The following is a 13405-nucleotide window of genomic DNA, read 5'->3' on the forward strand; positions in this document are numbered from 1 at the left end:
GATTTAGAATTTTTAACAAAGCAGCTAAACAGTACAGAAGATTTCTATAGTATTTGTTTTGCTTCAGCTTGACATCTTTACAGCAGTGTATGTCTTGTACTCATTTCACAGTGTTAACGGTTTTATTGTTATGAAATGCTTTTTGGTTCTTCCACCGACCTACTCAAATACAAATTTTATACAACTATAGGTCAGACTGGAATGGTCTATGTCAAATCCTGTTTCAAATCAAGTCACAAAGGTTGTCATGATCACAACATTTCCCTCTGCTTCTATATCATGAAATCATCAAACAGTTTGCAACATCTGCCAGTAGTATGTAAGCCAAAAAGTCTCTGAACTGTTAACCCAGCCTAGCTCTATCAAAGTACAAAAGGAATCTTGCCACCAGTTTCAGTGCACCCTGTTCATTTAGGAGGTGCACTGAGAAATGCTGTGGAAATTTGTACAGCTCCTGACATACAAGGTTCATCAGAAGCTTTATATCTCAAGAGTGTAGCATAAACACAACCTTTTTATGATGGGCAGAATACAGTATGCCTATCTTCTCTTACTATGACATCTCAGTGTGACAATCTATTCATATAGCTTTATTAGAAATAAGTCAGTTATAATTTAAAGATGGATTTGGACTGTTGCACACTTCTCGGAAGAAAGCATTTATAAAGAAAATTGCACAGAAGAACTGCATTTCCTTTTGATTTTCAGAATTTTCCTAGCTAATATTTGTCAAATATTTATTTCTGAACCTGAGTGCTGTCCTTCATGAAACATTTTATGGTTAAGACTTAGTTTCATTAAAGTCATAATACTGCTTTAGGAGGTGATAGACAAGTGCTATGGGATTGAATTATAAAGAGATTAATTTTAGCGACTGCAGATAATTGACCCTATAATTCCTACCACCCCTAATCCCAGTTCAAATGAACTAGTGTTGAAAGTAGCAATATTTGCAATGTGGACAAGGTCATGACAGCTAGAATTGTTTTTTTACTACCAATTAGATTTCCCACTCAGTGGGTTTCACTAATGTTGTCATAGAAAGGGATTTGAGGTGTGAAAGTCTTGTCTCTTTAGAGATGCACACACACTGGAACTGATGGGCAGTATATTTCCCAGTGTACCTAGAATCAAAATGCGATTGAGAGCTGACCCCTAGAATTTGAATGCACATAGAGATTTAGGACATGTTTTAATCCATGATAAAACTAGAAACAAGCTAAATAATTTGAATCTGGAAGCAAACTTTCTTGAAATTCAACAGTGCTAAAATATGGTGGTTCTGGTATGTTTGGAGCCATCTCTTAGGTAATACTACTTCTGAAGTGTATTACAGCTGAGGAATCAGAAAGAAGTGAGGTACTGATTGAATAGACAGTTGTTCAAAAACAAACCAAGTTGATATTTTGCTTCAAATAACATTGAGGGTTGAAAAAATACAAGGAAGAGGAAAAACTGATTTTAGGTATGGCGTATCTTAAAAATCCCCCAAGTGATAATGCCAACTTCAAATATTAGCATAAGGAATCTTTTAAAAAAAGCAACCGAGCAACGATGCTTTTCCATAGCACTTTCAACATAAGATTATTTTTTCACGTTATTACTAGTTATCCATCAGCATTTTTGTAAGCATTTACAGATCTGTGTTTTTGCAGTAAGCTAAAGCTGCATGATAAGAGACAGATAATGACAAAAAGCATATGTATATGTAAGCCTAGCTAGAAGGAACAAAATATACTATTACTGCCCCTCCTGTGAAGTTAATCCTATTTCTTTTAGCTATTTCTTCATTAGTTAATGAGGTCTTGGGGAAAAAAAAAATTAAAAATTAAAAAAGTGTGTTTGAAATGGTGTTTTTGCATCCTTGCCTTTAGGAACTTCTTCAGATATTCATAGAATAGTTTGCCTTTGGAAGGTGCATTAAGTGTGAGTTCAGGCAATAATTACTTCAAATGTGGGTGGTCAGAAATCTGCGTCAGAAATGGACAAACATAGCAGATAATCACTTTGCTCTTTCAGATTCACCATACTGACTGGAATGCAAATGTAAAATAGTGAAGAGATATTTTAATGATTCGGTTGGAAACAAAAAAAAAAAATACCTACAAACTTCGAGGCTTAGATCACAGATCTGCTAGCATGAATTAGATTTGAATTTGGATGTACTTTGTGGTATGCAGTCTTAATGAAAGATGGAGTTTCTTCTCACTTTCTATTAACAATCAGTCTCAGATCAGAAGTGACCAAAGGGTTTTGGCTATTGTCTTTGTGAGATAGTGTCAATGGATGCATAACTGCATCACATCTCTGTCACCTCTTCCAGTGCACTTGGTACCAACCAGCTACTAACCATTGACCTCTGAGTAGAAAGTCTGGGAGCGCAGTGAATCCCAGAGAAGTGATCTCTATGTCCTGTAATCCTTCTCTTCGTGTTGATGTTGGAACACACTGTGAGGGTAAAAAATCTAGGGGAGTATTTATTGTCAGTTCTTATGCCTCTCTTACTCCTAAGTGCAGGACTGCAGTTTCCATTGCCAGTTCAGTATCTGGCATTGGTGCTATATTTATAGTCTTTCATTGGGGGGGAAAAAAAAAAAAAACCCAACCCCTTTATTGTTCCATAATAGAAATCCTGAGGGAGTGAAACTGGAAGTGGTGGGTTATTCTTTTCCCAGAGTTTCAAATTATTCCATTCCAGGCAGCATTTTTTGAGTTTCATTCTCCAGTGGAGCGACTGGATCTCCTGTGCTTCTTCTGACTAGTGATTATCTTGTGACTAGGGAAAGAAACTGTCAGCCTCCGAAGTTGTTCACATGTGTTTGTTAGTGCATTAAGCAAAGACATTGCTTGTCTACCAGCTCTAAAAATGCTTGCTGTGTATGCAGGAAGACCATTCTGCAACTGAGCTCATTGATCGCTTGTGAGCTCTTGCTTCTTGAATTGCCAACCGCAAAGATGTAATTCAAGGCTATCAGTAGTGTCTGTATGATGTAGATGACTAGTTCAATTAAATCTTTTCTGGAAAAGTCTCAAAACTGCTGATCTTTTTATCTCATATTTAATCTCCCAATGTTATCAAATTAGTGCTCCCATTCTACATTCATTATTTCAGTTTTCTCCCCTTCTGTCTCTTCTTTTGTTGATTTTTTTTTTTTAAGTTTGTTTCTTTCTATAACAATGACCACAACAAAAATCAGTAGCACGGGCATTCTGACTGTTTATTTGAGAAATATAAGATATTTCTCTGTTATGTTCTTCTCTTCTTTTTTGCCATGAGGACATATAGAACATGCTGACAGTCAATATTAGTAAGCTTAATACTAATGCTGGCAGTTACTTAAACCACTTAATGCAGCCAAAAATAGTACTACAGGGAATAATATTGCTACTCTTTAAAAGAAAATGATGTCACAGTTGTATCCAGAATTCACTGGGATTTCTTTTATTGTTTTTATTTTCCAGGTGATTCATATAACAGGCCGGTTGCGTCTGAGAGTGTCACTGTCCCATGGACGAACAGTACCAAGCCAGATCATGGGACTTGTTGTTGTTGCTCATGCTTTGCCACCTCCAACGATCAATGAAGTCAGGATTGACTGCCACATGTTTGTCACTCGAGTGAATATGGACCTCAATATCATTTACTGTGAAAATAGGTACAGTTTTTAGCTCATTTTTTTATTTCTTGTAGCTGTGTGTATTCTATGTCCCATGGGCTGAGTAGAAAGTGTTGAGATGTGTGATTCCTGTAATGTCAATCTGATGCTATATGAAAGCACTGAATTCCCTCTCATCATCATCATCTTCAGTGCCATTACCTTCTGAGAGGTTACAAATACATTTAAAAATACAATTTACATGACATCTTACTGAAATAGAGAAGGTAGGCCAGGAAGGATCTCTCCAAGCTTTCCTTGTTTTTTTAGAATCAACATCGATTGCTGGTCCCTGTCAGAGAAAAGATATAGGACTAGACAGACCACTGGTCTGACCTGTATGGCTATCCTATTATAACTAAAATCCTTCTTCTCCCCTTATTATTTGAAGTTCTAAAGTCTTCCATTTTTGAACTAATTTGCAGAAGACATCGTGTTTAATGCAATGATAGCACAGATGGCCTAGGTGGTAGGCTAGAGTGCTGGGATCTGTTGCAGTAAGAGATAGGAAAATGAAGAATAAAATTGGTCAAGGGCATACTGGGAAAGACAGGAGTGAAATGGGAGTACGTGATGAGAAGGTATTTGAGTGGCAGCTATGATGGATGTGATAAGGACAAGTGATTTAGAAAGGTATAAGATAGGAAACAACACTTATTAGGATTTAATGTGAACTGCTGTCAAAGAGCAGTGATAGCCAGCTGCTCCCTAGGGGATGAGAGGTGGTATCGGCAAGGGCTCCCCATGGGGGCAGGACCAGGCCTTGCAGCCAGGGCCCATCCCAGCACCTGCAGCCAGAGGCAGCCCCAGCCCCGGGCATCAGACACCACTGAGGGGACAGGCTGAGGCCAGGCCAGACCCATGGGTCACAGTCAGGGTCAGAGGGGGCAGTGGCCAGGGAGGGGCAGGGTCAAGGTGGGGCTGGAGACAGGCACTGCTGTGGCATCACCTGATGGCCCCAGGCTGGGCTGAAGTGGGGTCCTGCATCTGGACAGCGTGAGGGGAGGCTCCGGGGAGGTGGCAGTGAGGTCTATTTGTGTCCTCAGGGTGCTGACAACTACAAGTAAAAGCTAAGGAGTAAGTATCCTGAGCAAAGTGAAGGGAACAGTGAAGATTTGGGAAGAATGTGATTTATAAAGAACTTTGGGTCTGCGGGCAGAAGCCTGAGGTATGGGGGAAAGTTGGAAAGGAAGAGAGGAGGTAACGCCTTCCAAAACAGATTTTGTCAAGAGGACCTGTCATCAAAAAGTGCAACAACCAAGCTGACTAATGCAATCTTTTCATGTGACAGCAGCCATGGCATAGCGTACATAGAGAAGGATAAACTCAAGTGCTTTGTTGAGTCAGGGCCTTAAACCACTTAAAATAATCTTAGGTTTCAATTGCAAAGTTATCTTTACAGCCATGTTGCTAAACTCCTATAAATATTAGTAATATTATTTGGCTATTAGAGCATTTCATCTAAACTATAAAGCATTTTATAAACAGAGAAGATGTTATTTTCAGGTTGGAAAAATTGATCCGTAGAAAGTGATTTGCACAAGGTTACAAAGAGAGTTGATAGTAGTATTAAAGTTTGAACTCAGTTTTTGTGCGTGACTCTACCAAACAAGTTTCTAGATTATGTATAACCTAGCACAGTTAGTGAAAAATTCAGGGGATTAGGAGTAGAATGTAATCAGAACTTTGGGCCTTAGTCTTTGATTTGACTGTGACCTACGTTGGTAGTAATGAAAAGTCGTTTCCACTGTAGAGCTCTTCAAAGGCCTCTGCAAAATCAGTTGGTGGTATCTGTCCAGTTCCTAATGGATAGATTATCTTTCAACAAAATCACCCCCGCTTATTGTTACCTTTGTTGGCAGGCTCAACAAAAAAGCCAAGAATCAACGGACTATAAAGAATGAACTATTCTATCAGGTCAAGTATGATATGAATTTGTTGGGCTGTATTAGAAAGATTTACACATTCTCTGCCATCGATTTGGCATTTTTATGACCCCGAAATTGTTTTTTTTTTTTTTAATTAAACCTTTTTCTCAAACCTTCCCTGTACTTTTATGTAGCAACAAAACTTTCAAATGTCTGAGAGATGCACCACTGAAAAACCTAAGATCCATCAGACATGGAGCACTGATTGGTAATCACATAGGACAAGCTGATAGCCAGTTGTAAACTATGGTAAGCTAGCTGATTTATGCAAGAAAGTGCTTTGTGTTGAGTTTACTAATGTTTTTCATTAGTTAAGACAAAGGCAACATTCTAATGTTACTTTTCCCTGTTTGTGATGGATTTTATCTTGTACGCCAGGGTAGAATGCATATGATGGTACTTGATTTTATGTTGCAACAGTTTCATTTTAAGCTACTGTGGAAGTGTTAAAAAGAAATTATGAGAGGAATTCCACATAGCAGAAGCACTTCTGCTGTGATTGGGAGGCACATGGTAGCTCACTGAGGCAGTGGGGTTTCCACTGGTGGAAAATGGAGGTAGATGGATAGGGCTTGGTTTCCATAGCAGGTACAAAGCAGAATATGACTGTTAAAGCTGGAGGCATGCGAAGGACAGAAGAAGGGAAGGAAGTGACTGAACAGCCAATGTGAAGCTGTCGGATTAATTACCTGGGCATTTGCTGAAGCAATTCTATGAGTCAGGAAGAAGTTGGGATCTCTCTTCTGAGGCTATAGGAAGGGAGCATAAGTATCCTTTTCTGAGTATACAGGCTTGACTCCTGACCCATGGAGAAAGCAGAGAAATTCTCTGTGGTGCAACAAGAAAACAAATGCAGCGCTGATGAAAACAGAGAAAAATGGATGCATGCTGGGGAAGCTGTAAGCACTATTTATGGAGCAATGGGGAGTTACTGGCAGCCGCAGGGAGAATGGAACAGAAGCATTGCTACTTAACTGAAATAAATGCTCACAGTGGACCACTGGATCAGCAGGGGTGAAATCAATAGTACTCCTAGTTTTCCAAGTGGCTGCCTGCATGCAGCAGCAGGGAGTAGGAGTGACATTACTTGAGTCTTTGGGTGCATCTTGTGTATCTTTCCTCTGAATGAAAAGGTCTGCATCAGAATCCTGGACTCGGAAAAGAAACTAGCAAACAGTTAGTTTTGCTTTGTGAGGCAAGGTCAGTTAGCTAATGCATTAGCTATTTCTAACAATTAACATTTTATTCTGCCACTATTAAATAGGGATTTAAAATTTTGGTGCCTAAAACGTAGTATGTAAATCCAAGTGTGGGATTCATTTTATCTAAATTTCACTGTCTAGTCTAAAATTGTCTAGAATTTCTTTATTAATCAGTAGAGTGAGATAGGCTCCTCCAGACAACAATTCACCTTAGACTGAGATAAAAGAACTAAAACCAAAATAAGGAGACTAGTGCTAGAGTATCAGGCGTCAATGTCAACTATTAGTGATTGGACAGCTCCAGGAGACCAGCTTGTAGCCTAGTTTAGTATGGGCTACTAGAACTATATCTGCTAATGTGTACCAGAAAGGAAATAATCGAGTGACCATGCTATTTTCCAAATGCAAGGGGTCTGGAATCTGTGGAGCTGCCCATATCAGTAATCCTGTTGGCCATGACAATTTTCACCAATAGTTCCTTAAGATATGTAGAAACAGTCTTGTGTAGAGAGCCTGAAGGCTACCAAAGTCTGAGCAATTTGGTTCTAATTCAGCAAAGCACTGTAGTGTATACTTACCTTTAAATTTCAGTCATGTTTGCAGTCCTGTAGGTCAGTAGAAACACTGATCTGCTCAAAGATAAGTCTGTACTTACGTTTTGCAGGAACAGGCCTGTGTATTCAGTAGAACTGAGTTCCTACCTGTCAGCCTGTTAGCTTATTCTGTCAGAAGAGTTGGGAGCCACAAGACCTGTCTCATAACTAATACTCTAAGAAACATTTTTTATAAACTTCTTTTCTTTTCCCGGTGCAGATTATTTATTTTCCATCTTTGGTACTTTTCATGTAAGCATGAATGTCCTATTTGGTGTCATTTCTTTTGCTTCTGGTTTTGGTGTCATTGCTTGCATTGCTTTGGTGTCAGTGCTTGATCACAGAATCACCGAATCGTTTAGGTTGGAAGGGACCTCTGGAGATCATCTAGTCCAACCTCCCTGCTCAAGCAGGGACCTCTAGAGCATATTGCCCAGGATCACATCCAGACGGGTTTTGAATATCTCCAGGGAAGGAGACTCCACTACCCCTCCGGGCAACCTGTTCCAATGCTCTGTCACCCTCACAGTGAAGTTTTTTCTCAGGTTTAGGTGGAACTTCCTGTGTTCCAGTTTGTGCCCGTTGCCTCTTGTCCTGTCACTGTGCACCACGGAGAAGAGACTGGCCTCATCCTCTTGACACTCCCCCTTCAGATACTTGTACACATTGATGAGATCGCCTCTCAATCTTCTCTTCTCCAGGCTGAACAGGCCCAGCTCTTGCAGTCTTTCTTCATAGGAGAGGTGCTCCAGCCCCCTCATCATCTTGGTAGCCCTCCGCTGGACTCTCTCCAGTAGTGCCATGTCTCTCTTGTACTGGGGAGCCCAGAACTGGACCCAGTACTCCAGGTGAGGCCTCAGCAGGGCTGAATAGAGGGGCAGGATCACCTCCCTCGAGCTGCTGGCAACACTCTGCCTAATGCACCCCAGGAGACCATTGGCCTTCTTGGCCACCAGGGCACAGTGCTGGCTCATGCTTAACTTCTTGTCCACCAGCACTCCCAGGTCCTTCTCTGCAGAGCTGCTTTCCAGCAGGTCAACCCCCAGCCTGTACTGGTGCAGGGGATTATTCCTGCCTAGGTGCAGGACCTTGCACTTGCCTTTGTTGAGCTTCAGGAGGTTCCTCTCTGCCCAGCTCTCCAGCCTGTCCAGGTCCCTCTGAATGGCAGCACAGCCCTCTGGTGTGTCAGCCACTCCCCCCAGTTTAGTATCATCAGCAGACTTGCTGAGGGTGCACTCTGTCCCTTCCTCCAGGTCATTGATGAATATATTGAACAAGACTGGACCCAGTGCTGACCCCTGGGGGACACCACTAGCCACAGGCCTCCAACTAGACTCTGCGCCATTCACCACAACCCTCTGAGCTCGGCCATCCAGCCAGTTCTCAATCCACCTCACCGTCCACTTGTCTAGCCCCCACTTCCTGAGCTTACCTAGGAGGATGTGATGGGAGACAGTGTGAAAAGCCTTGCTGAAGTCCAGGTAGACAACATCCACTGCTCTCCCCTCATCTACCCAGCCAGTCATCACTCACACCTTCTTTCTTCATAATCTTTCTGTTTCTTCTTCTATTTTTTTATTTTAAAAATTCTATGTCCTTCATATGTCTGTTTGAACAGCTTTTTCGTAGTATTAAACTTAGGGGCCGTGAATCTACTTCCACAGTTCTCATTCTTAATTGTGAAGATTTTACATGCCACTGCGGAGACACAAAATGCAACTTAATCAAATTTAGCAGAGGAGGAAGCAGAACTCCTCCAAGTTAGCCCTGGGAGCTGTAGCGCATACAGTCTGGGTCCATCATAGGGCAGTGATCATGCCACAGTTGCCTCCCATTCCTCCCCTTCCCACAGCACAACTGCTCCCCTTCTAGTGACTGTCCGTGTCTGTGCTGCTCACTCACACAACTGTGAGGGTCATATCCTCCTTTCCCTGCAGCCACTGGGACAATCACTGAAGGGCTGGAAGTAGCAGAACTTCCATCTGTGAAGAGATTGCCCCTGTGTACTTACCTGGGCAGGAGGATTTCTTCTTCCTGATCTCGAAGCACAGCCACCTTCTAGCAGAAAATGCAGAATTCATGGGCCAGAGAAAGAGATGGCAAACTGTGCCAGGGCAGACCTGGGGAGTGGAAAGGCCTAAAGTCTGGTTCCTGCTCTATGTACTGTTTGTGCGCTTAGCTTAGTATAAGAGATAACATGCAGTCCAGGGGACAGGAACCATACAATCTCAGACTCCCTTCTCTCCGGGCAGGTTTCTTGTCATTGGGCAGAGCCCCTAGTTTCTTTGTTTCTCAGCACGTAATCCACTGTGCACGCAAAGTGAAGTAAGTCTGCAGGAGGGATAGAGAGCGCCCCGCTACCATCATTACAGACTTGTCTTTATCCTGATGGATAGCGTCCTCTCCAAAAAGATAGGAGATATGCATTTCAGCTGCCGTTTGGGGTATGGATTAGACATGGGTTTCTGGTTAAGTACTTCAGCTAGGCAATTGTTCGAAAGGTACATATCTTTCAACGTGCACCGTAATGAAAGTGTGGCAAGGCTGTTCTGTCTTGTGCTAAACTTGATCTGGCAATTCTTACTAGTAAGTCTGAGTCTGCCTACTTCATGGGGAGATTGGTGAAGGGAAGCAAAGCTCCCTGCTAACTTAAACTTCCCTAGATACTAATCCCTGAAAAAGAAGATGGCAATTCTGTGTGTATGTAGAAAGAGACCTTTCAAGACTTTGCAAGCAGAACCTGAATCACATGAAGATTGTGTGTCAAATGAACTATGGTAACTATACACATGCATGCTTTTTACCTATGGTGAATGCAAGGCAAGTGATGTGACATCTGCTCGCAGCCTGATATTGAAAGGTAACATGGCTCAGCTGGCGCATGGAGATTAATGAAAATGGCTTAATTTGGTCATGTGTTGGAACCCTGAAGCTTTGCACGCTTTCTGGGGAGAAAGTGTGCATTTTGCAGACTACATTTCTGGACTTGAGCTCTGAAATCTACTTTACATGTCTAAGTATTTCTGTGGATCTGGGCCCAAACATCTCTTTCCAAACATAGAGGTATAAAAGTTAATCAGTAAATGTCAGGAATTCTGTTACGTTTATAATGAGAATTTCATATTTTGTAGAGTTCTTTTATTGTGGTAAATGGATCTGTCATCATGTTAGAACTGTACTTCTAAACCCAGCTAACATATTATAGCAGAAATTACTCAGCTATTTCACTGATTTACTAAATCCTTAGGCCACAGGGATACTTCTTTTGGTCATTTTTTACATCATTCAAAGATGTCATGACAATTCTAAGGAAAATAACAAATTCTTGCCAATATGACTTTGGCTTCAATCTTATTAGAGACTTAGCTAGGTTTAAAATCAGTACAGAGGTAAGTGATCCTTAGAAAGGGAATAGGATGCTATTTTTCTTGAGCAGGAAAATTCCTAACTTCTCATTATCCAAAATAAATTCAAACACTGGCCCTAATCATTCCACCCCTGCAGGTTTTGGAGTTGCTGGGCACCACTGTTTCCAGAAAGATGGAAATGGAAAAATATACAGCTAATGTTGGCAAAGTGTAAACGAACAATGTGGTTTCTCATGATGTAAACGCTGTTCAAAAACTACACGCTGTAGGAGCACACATAACTGAGCTATGCCATGCTCTGGAAACTCTCCTACCGAGGGGAAAAAGAGCGACACGGCCCAGCTTTGGCTCCCTACATATTCAGTGAGGATCTGAACTAGTGAGCCAGCACAGAGGACACACTAGCATGGCTGGTGAAATGCAAAGCTCACAGCACTTTGGTTAAAAGGAGCAGTCACCACCTTTCCCTTAATGGTGCTCAGGCCCAACCCAGTCAGGGCAGCAGGTCCAGGGAACAACCTTTTAGTCAAACTGACTGCTCCGAGCAGTCAGAAATGCTGGCTAACTGGCAGAGATTATTACATCCCTTGTTATCGTGACCCTGCAGACTTCATAGCAAAGACTTTTTGGATTTCAAAATAAGCTCCATTCCTTGTAGTTTCAGCTATGTGATTTGGAGACATTTTGTGGGGGTCTGTTCATTACTGTCACTGAACATTATGGGGCACTCTGAGTGCTCTAGGAAGCTTTTCCATGTAAATGTAAATGCAAGGGTGTTTACTTACAGAGAAAAGAACATTTAAGGATGGAAGTGCTGTAAGAGTGTTAACTCTTTTTGACCTAAGCAGTTATCTGCATCCTGCAACTTTTTTCCTTAAGAAAGGAAATTAATGGTAGAGTACACCATGTCGTTGATGTAATCCTGTATATTTCCAAAGAGCGGACACAAATTCTCATGACCAAAAAGGGGGAAGGGTGGTTGCACAACAGCAAACAGTTCTGTCTCTCAGTTCTAGAGACTTTATTCAGAGAGCACCTAATCTCTGTTTGTGTCCTGTGTTTTATCTTTTTATTGGGACAAACCATCAGTGCTGCTGTGGCATTGTGCAATACTTTCTTTCTCCTTCTTCAGCCTTTCTGATCTGTACGCTCTTTTGCTCTCAGTCAACCAGGCAAACACAGTTCTCCCTCAGTCAGTGCCTGAGTATCAGAGTTTGCAACATCTGCCTCGAGGGAACACCTCTAACACACGCGGTTCAGTTTCTGCTTGAGCCTAGCCGTAGGCCTACGCTCTGGATCATGCTCCAGTTGCTTCAGCTACCTGGCGATATAAAGATGTTTGGTGTTTCTTACAACCCTCTGAAATGGAAGACGGCAATTATATCTTATGATTGCGAACCCTTATGCTGCAAATGAGTGCATTGCAGCATATTTAAAATCCTAAAAATTATTCAGTTTCTAGAAAACAGCCATACTTTCAAAGGCTTGTGATGCTTGCATAAGCAAGGCATTTTTTCTTATTTTTTTGTTATTTTCTGTATTGTATTTAAGGACATTGACATCTTGGCAATCGGTGTCAGGAATTTACACATGCATGCACATGCACACAGACACACAAGCACGCATACGTACACATCAAGATCTGCAGAATACGTTTTAAAGTTTCTATGTGCACTAAACCGCAAAGTCCCAGTTGAAAGGGCCCGAAGTGAAAGCTGAGCTCCCAAGTGAATTAGACTAAAAAAGATAACACCCTGAGGCATCTGTATGTCTCAGCATTTAAATTATATCCCTTGAAATATCAGTTAAGACTTTGTGCCAAAAAATGGTTGAAGAGCTTTTTCATGAATATACCCAATAGAAGACCAATCTGTTGAAATGAAAGGTGTCTCTAATCGTTTGGTATAAACATAACTTGTTTTACTTTATTATGTAACCTTGAATCATCTTGGTCTTTAAATGAGGATTTTAGATTATTGCTATGTTTTGTAATTTCATGGAATTACATTGTCTTGGTGTTATTCTATGGGAGGAATACATGTTAAAGCTTAACTTTCCACCTGTTTCAATGTATTGAATGATTTCAAGGTTTCCTTAAAAACAGTTTTCTTTTAGAGACTGTATCTCATTTGTACAGCCATTCCATTGAAAAAAGTAGTGGAGTCTTCACGAAATTACTACAGCAGTGAAAAATGGTTTTTGCAGATTTCAGTTTGAGTCATTTGACAGTTCCTGTATTCTTTTCCTTCTTAAATTATAGGTTGTATTTCTTTGTCCTTTTTAGGATTAGTGATTACATGGATCTGACCCCTGTAGATATCGTAGGAAAGAGATGTTACCACTTCATTCATGCTGAAGATGTGGAAGGCATCAGACATAGTCACTTAGACTGTAAGTACCTCCATTTTTGTCAAAATCATCTGGTACAACAGATGATTGTGGATCTTCCTCTTGCACCTGCTTTTTTTGTCGTAGGATGCCATAGAGGGTGGCTCAAATATAACTTGTATTTTCAAGTCTTTGTATAGATGTATAAGATTGTTCATATATGTGGAAATAAAAAAATAGATTTATATTACAGTTGTCTTCAGCAGCTATTCAGTTATATGTGCTGTGCATTATTTTTCTCCTTCAAAGAGGTATTGCTTAGATGAGCAA

General features: G+C 41.0%; 1 protein-coding gene across 4 annotated transcripts in view; it reads left to right on the forward strand.

Annotated features, from left to right (window-relative positions):
- Positions 1-13405, forward strand: part of NPAS3 (neuronal PAS domain protein 3) — a 632661-nt gene that overhangs the window by 592092 nt on the left and 27164 nt on the right. For all 4 annotated transcript variants that reach the window (XM_068946425.1, XM_068946424.1, XM_068946426.1 and 1 more), the window contains 2 exons: positions 3463-3656; positions 13032-13138. In XM_068946425.1, the coding sequence (XP_068802526.1) occupies positions 3463-3656; positions 13032-13138 (301 nt within the window). The remainder of the gene's footprint in view (positions 1-3462; positions 3657-13031; positions 13139-13405) is intronic.

Source organism: Struthio camelus, chromosome 5, assembly GCF_040807025.1.
Source record: "Struthio camelus isolate bStrCam1 chromosome 5, bStrCam1.hap1, whole genome shotgun sequence".
Taxonomy (NCBI): Eukaryota; Metazoa; Chordata; class Aves; order Struthioniformes; family Struthionidae; genus Struthio; species Struthio camelus.